The 7,462-nt window shown below is 34.3% G+C and overlaps 1 protein-coding gene across 1 annotated transcript; it reads left to right on the forward strand.

Moving 5' to 3' along the window:
* Nucleotides 1-605: 605 nt before the first annotated feature.
* On the forward strand, nt 606-6,915 carry LOC106477674 (eIF-2-alpha kinase activator GCN1-like; the record flags this gene model as incomplete). Its single annotated transcript, XM_022381174.1, has 4 exons — nt 606-689; nt 830-880; nt 1,633-1,701; nt 6,807-6,915. Coding segments are annotated over 4 exons (313 nt in total), but the record flags the coding sequence as incomplete, so codon positions are not given.
* Nucleotides 6,916-7,462: the final 547 nt, after the last annotated feature.

The raw sequence follows: 7,462 nt of genomic DNA on the forward strand, positions 1-7,462 counted from the left end.
TACTGATATACATGTTTGGATGGACTTGGCCCCTTAATGTGACATAGTGATATACATGTTTGGATGGACTTGGCCCCTTAATGTGACATACTGATATAAATGTTTGGATGGACTTGGCCCCTTAATGTGACATAGTGATATACATGTTTGGATGGACTTGGCCCCTTAATTTGATATAGTGATATACGTGTTTGTGTGGACTTGGTCCCTTAATGTGACATGGTGATATACATGTTTGGATGGACTTGACCCCTTAATGTGACATAATAATATGCATGTTTGGATGGACTTGGCCCCTTAATGTGACATGGTGATATACATGTTTGGATGGACTTGACCCCTTAATGTGACATAATAATATGCATGTTTGGATGGACTTGGCCCCTTAATGTGACATAGTGATATACAAATTTGTATGGACTTGGCCCCTTAATGTGACATAGTGATATACAATTTTTAATGTACTTGGCCCCTTAATGTGATATAGTGATATAGAAATTTTATGGATTTGGCCCCTTAATGTATTGTATTTAGTTAGGTTTGAAATCCTTGTAAAAGCTGGTATATTTTTTGTTGGATACTAATGAACTGGTCTGTATACTTAGAATCCTTCAAGTATAGAACACTTTTTAGAAGTTCTGGAAACCTGTGAACCAGCTGTTAGTATACTGATCATGTGGGGGACTCTGGTGAAATACCTGACTGGTTCTAAATCTTCCACGGCCATAATAAAACACAAGGTAAGGTATAACATAAAAACACTTATTTACATTATATATATTAACAGTGTAAAGCTCAAGTTAGTATACTGATCATGTGGGGGACTCTGGTGAAATACCTGACTGGTTCTAAATCTTCCACGGCCATAATAAAACACAAGGTAAGTTATAATGTAAAAACACTTATTTACATTATATATATATTAACAGTGTAAAGCTCAAGTTCACATTGTTGGAGACGTCTTGAATGGGTAATGAAGAAAAACTTTAATATAAGTTTGACATAATAGCAGATGTGCAACGTTTCAACAAGGTTTTGTCATCATCAGGTTAAATTTATATTAACGTTTTTCTTCATTACCCATTCAAGCCATCTCCAACAATTATCAGTCTCAAAGTGGGTTCCTCGTCATCGAATTCAAGTTCACATTGATTCATAAAAAGTAACATTTAACACAAATTGTTACAATCTGTACTCGAGACTTTATACACAGTATCTAAACCAGGTATAATGATGGAAAATAATTTCATTCTATTTTCATATAAAGTTTTTTCGTGGAAATATCCGTCATGTTGTTTGCAGAGTATGCTGTTTTTGCGTGAAATAGACATTATGTAAAATGTTTTTCGCATAAATCTTGAAATAATTTTTAATACGTTTGAATTAAATCCTTTTAAATGTATGTAAAAATTTTTTGTATCATCGTAACTGTTGGTTTTTCTATCATCAATCGTGTTAAAGATCATAAAAAACAGTTGAAACAACTTTTGAAATATAGTAAATAAATAAGGAAACGTACATTTATATTTTTTATGATCAGCATTGAAGATACAACAATACGTTAACGTGATTTAAAGCCAGTTTTTACGTGATTTCTAGTTGTCTAATTAATTGTCTTGTCTTTTAAAACAGAGACAATTTTTGGAGTTGTTCACTAAAATCGTATTAGGAAGCAAAACGAAGCCTTCTTTGTTTACTTTGGTAAGTTGAGTAATTACAAATAATCTTAACATTCAAAGAATGCCTTCTTTATTTTGGTAATTAGTAATACCTCTTGTAATATAGTCCAATATCCACATATTAATAAATTCAGTAATCATACAGATTATGTAAAATTATCTGAAATCTAATGTTAATACTAGAAATAGAAATTGTATCCCTTATTGTTTAGCAATAATTGAGAATTATTAGAGGTAAGTAAGCCTAATGTTAGCCTATAACAGTTTCCTTTTGTAGTCTAGTAATTATCGAAAATACTAGAAGTAAGCAAGTCTTATATTAATGCTAGAAATAAAACTATCCTTTTATAATATTATAATTATGGTTAATTATCAGAAATAAGCAAAGTAATGTTAATGCTAAAACAAGAATGGTCTGTCCCAAGTTAAGTCCAACTTAGAAGTGTAATAAGACCTGTAGCATAACTGTAAAATGTTTTCCAATTTGTAGTGATTGTGAAAAACAACAATGGTATAAATATAACTGTAAAAATGTCAAATTTTATAGAATTTTAATTGAACTACATTATGTCAATAGTAGGGTACTTTCATTGTTGGTGGTATTTTTAGTTAACCTAACAATATTTTACAAGGGAGCATTATAAATAGTATAAAAAAAATAAGTTGTTTTTAAACAAGCAAAAGTACCCGTCCCCAGTGACAGGAAAAGTTTAAGTTAAACTATCAGTTTAAATTATTTCATAGTCTTTTAAAAAGTTATATAGCTCTGAGCTACTTATACTGCCCACTGTGAAAAGTAATTTTTGACCATTTTAGTCGTACTAAGAGCCACTCAACAATGACATACAGTAAATCTACATTTCTATTCTTTAAAGCACATCACATTTTCAAATGTGAATGATAGTGTGATTAATTCCTAACAGTTTGATTTAGAAGATCCTGCATGTTAAGGACTTAAATATGAGTGGGCTTTGGATTCTTCTACAGCCGTTGTCTGTGACTTGTTGGTGATACATTTGAACAATAAATGGATAGCACACAATCCACTTGTTTTATAATAATATATTCAAAACAAGTCAAACATATGTACATAAATTCTTTATGTAGGAAATCACAGTTTTATCTAAAAACTCTAAATAATTCTCCTTTCTTGTCAAAAGGCCACTCAAGCTGATTCAATTACTTTAGAATCCAATTGACGAGATGAACTATTTTTCTTTACTCTGTTTCTTACTGTACTTACATTACTCAATGGGTTACCACAGTTGTAAAGTCTCAAGTTTTAATTAAGTGTCTCCTTTTCGTCAAATTCCACACAGACAGGTTCAATTACCCTAGAACACCCTTTGACAAGACAAATTATCAGTGGCATATCCTGGCCAGTGGCTTTGGTTTGTCCCACTTATATATATATATATTGTGTGTGTGTGTATATATATATACTTGTATAACAGTAATCAAGACATAAAAATATCCAAAATCATCATGAAGAATGCGTAACTAAAAATAAATTAGCACCATCTGGCATTTACTACCTTACTTTGCACCGCAATCATGAGCGATATACTTCCAAAGTGTTTAACTCATGCTGATAGGCTGAACTGTCTTTGCTGCACCGATTCCTGACACATATAATCAGTACTCGCACAGTCACTGCGGTCAACAATGGCTATATCATGTGTTAATGCTTTTTGGAAACTGCTAGCAATGGATGATATTTTTGTATTGATTAAAACTTTTTTTTTAACTCTTCCCAAGAATGGTTTACGCCACTTAAAATTATTTTGTTTATCTCTATTTAACTGTGAAACTCACTTTAAAATATCACCTGTTATGGCTAATCACTAATTTTTATGTAAAGTTCATGTTTTTTATCGATAAATAATTTTCAAACCGAACTGCACTGTACTGAACTTTACTTCACTTGTCTTTCACTCACTTGGTTGCCTATATTTATACGTTGCCCAACTGAGGCCTTGAACTTTCTATAAACTACACGAGCAGCACTGTAAGGTAATTCTCACTTAAGGTAATGAGAAAAATACCAAATATTCAAGTAACATGATATCAACAATATTAGTAATGCCTAGACAACAATGTACGACTCTTACCGAGTTATGCAACAAAACCTGTTATAACTATTGTTTTTAAACTGATTAATTTTTAACACACTTGTTATAAAAACTAAACAATCATTAAATATTAACTCACAAAATAAATGAAATAATAACATCTATACTAAGCAGTCTTATATATCCAAAAAATATGTTTTCACACTATACATAAAGACTGTTCTTAGTTCGTATACTAAGTCTTCTCATGTAGTCTACTTCAACATTTGCAGTTTCCTTGTTGGTCTCTCTTCTCATAGGGCCTCCAGTAAGGCCTCACCTTCACAGGATCCTTTGTCTTTAACTTGATTTTGTGTTGCCTGAGATCTGTCTTTACTGATCTATCTGTCTACTGACACAGTAGATTTTGTACCTTTTTTTTTTTTTCTTCTTGCCAGTCATTTCTTCACTTATATTGATGTCCTTGTATGTCTCATCTCCACTCAATGGTCTTAGGTGTAGTAGGTCTTCATCTTCTATAACAGTTACTGTTTTCTGGTTCTGCATCTATGACAGCTACGCCTGCCATATCCATTTGTACCTCAATAGCTACACCCGTAAGGTCTTCTTCTCTCTCAGAGTACCTCTTCAACAGGTTGGCATAGTAGTCCTTGGTTGCCTCATCCACTTTCACCTCATAGTGCATTCTGTTGACCACTTCCTGTACTGCAAAAGGTCCTTGCCATTGCTGGGTGACTTTGTTGTTGGCTGTGGGTAGCAGAACTAAAACCCTCTGTCTGATATTGAAATGTCGATATTTGTCAGAGAGGCATCTCCACCTTAACTACCTTCCCTCTAAGTATTGTCCTTTGGAAGATGTCACATGACCTACAGAATCTGCTCATATCTCCAATGACTCCCGGTCAATGGAAGTTGCCGGTAATTCCGTCTTTTGTCCTCCCACAGTCAACTTGTGAGCCATCTTCACTTGTGTCCAGTATTCTGTTGGTACCATGGTCTGTTTACCTTCCCCAGTATAACTGCATTGATGGATCTGGTACAGCACTCCCTTCTGGTCCGCTATTCTGTAAATCCCTTTGTCTTGTGCTCAACTTTCTCCTGGACATTTTTCCCAAAGTTTCTGCACTGAAGGGTTTTTTCTTCAGTTTCTGCAGACCTACATTCAGGATTTCGTCTTTTGAAAGTAGAAAGATCCAAGTATGACAATGGAGTTAGGGCCAGCTGACTCAAGCTGCCCAAATTTGATGAATAGAAAGATGACATGGATGCTTTCCTGGAGAGATGTGAAAGATTTGCCCAAAATCAGAAATGGACAAAGGCTACTGGGTAGTTTGTCTCAGCCCACTTCTCACAGGAAAAGGCCTACAAGTATATGCAGGCATGCTGTTAGAAGATGCCATGGACTACAACAAATTAAAAGTGGCATTGCTGAAACCATATGAACTTAGTGAAGAAGATTTTCATCGGAAGTTCAGAGAAGTCAAACCTAACACTGAAGAAACTATTTCAGTTTGTGGCACATCTATGGCGATACTTCACAAGATGGACTGACATGGCCAAGTGTGACAATAGTTTTGATGGACTGGCAGACCTACTAAGCATGTGAACAGTTCATGAGCACGTGCTTTACTGAGAAGATATGCTATATTTGTTATAGGACACATTGCACATGAGTGCAATTCCATCACCAACAAGCAACAGCAGAAATCTCAACATAAAACAGCTATAGCTGGCAAGAAACAAGAAAAAATTGATTGTCACTACTGTCAGAAGAAACAGAATTAATCAATGGTTGACCAGCGTATGACTAATGGTCGGCTGATCAATGATTGATCAGCGTACGACTAATGGTCGGCTGATCAATGATTGATCAGCGTACGACTAATGGTCAGCTGATCAATGATTGATCAGCGTACGACTAATGGTCGGCTGATCAATGGTTGATCAGCGTACGACTAATGGTCGGCTGATCAATGATTGATCAGCGTACGACTAATGGTCGGCTGATCAATGATTGATCAGCGTACGACTAATGGTCGGCTGATCAATGATTGATAAAAGTATGGCTAATGGTCGGCTAATCAATGATTGATCAGCGTATGACTAATGGTCGGCTGATCAATGATTGATCAGCGTATGACTAATGGATCGGCTGATCAATGGTTGATCAGCGTACGACTAATGGTTGGCTCATCGGTGATTGATCAGCATACGACTAATGGTCGGCTGAAGTTAGAAAATGGATCAACAGTGCCAATAGAGATTGGATCACGTTACAAATATCAAGAGGTGATACCAAATAACAACATGTCACTAGGTGAAGGATATATTGGGGACAAGAAAGTGAAGGTCCTACAAAGTTTAACAGAAATAAGGAGAATAATTTGTCTTGTCAAAGAGTGTTCCAAAGTAACTGAATCTGTCTGTGTGGACTTTGACAAAAAGGAGACAATTATTTAGGGTTCAGGATGCAAAATGGTAGCATAAGTGAATTATTCACTGATTTGTATTGTAAGAAAAGAAGATAAAGAAAGTTAGTTTGCCTTGTCAATTGGATTTTAAAGTAATTGAATCAGCCTAAGTGGACTTTTGACAAGAAAAGAAAGTTAGTTATAGTTTGAGATACAACATGTGATATCCATAGTGTAAAGAATTTTTGTACACAGTTTGACTTATTATGAATATATTAGTCTGAAAGGAGTGGAGTGTGTGCTGTTCGTTTATTGTTGAATTTATCACCAACAAGTCACAGACACCTACTCTAGAAGAATCTCAACCCAACCTCACACTCATACATAAAACTATGACATGCTAACTGGAAAGCATAACCTTATTTTTATTTTCTTGATAAGTTAATTTGTTACAGTTAATTTTTGGAGACCTCACAAATTTTAAAATTTAAAGTTAAAAGTTAACAATTAATGTGAAAGACATAAGATGATTTCTCTGCAGTATTTCTTAATGTTAGTGAAACTACTTTGTTTTGCTATTGTCCAAACAATTTTTGCTTTCTGGAAGTTAGTATAAAATATTTATTCCTAACTTTTATCTCTAGGAACATAGCCGATATCTGCTTCGTCAAGTGAGTCATGATGACTTCAAAGAGTTACTACTTCCAGCACTTCAGAAGGCCATGCTTAGAAACCCTGAAGTTATTCTAGAGAGTATGATTTATAGTTCTATGTTTTGATTACTTCTAGTAAAAGGCCATACTTAGAAACCCCGAAGTTCTTCTAGAGAGTATGATTTATAGTTCTATGTTTTGATTACTTCTAGTAAAAGGCCATACTTAGAAACTCTGAAGTTATTCTAGCGAGTATGATTTATAGTTCTATGTTTTGATTACTTCTAGTAAAAGGCCATATATAGAAACCCTGAAGTTATTCTACTAGAGAGTATGATTTATAGTTCTATGTTTTGATTACTTCTAGTAAAAGGCCATATATAGAAACCCTGAAGTTATTCTACTAGAGAGTAAGTATGGCCTTTTACTAGAAGTAATCAAAACATAGAACTATAAATCATAGAAACCCTGAAGTTATTCCAGAGAGTATGATTTATAGTTCTATGTTTTGATTACTTCTAGTAAAAGGCCATACTTAGAAACCCTGAAGTTATTCCAGAGAGTATGATTTATAGTTCTATGTTTTGATTACTTCTAGTAAAAGGCCATATATAGAAACCCTGAAGTTATTCTACTAGAGAGTATGA

The sequence above is a fragment of the Limulus polyphemus genome, unplaced genomic scaffold (assembly GCF_000517525.1).
Source record: "Limulus polyphemus unplaced genomic scaffold, Limulus_polyphemus-2.1.2 Scaffold76943, whole genome shotgun sequence".
Taxonomy (NCBI): Eukaryota; Metazoa; Arthropoda; class Merostomata; order Xiphosura; family Limulidae; genus Limulus; species Limulus polyphemus.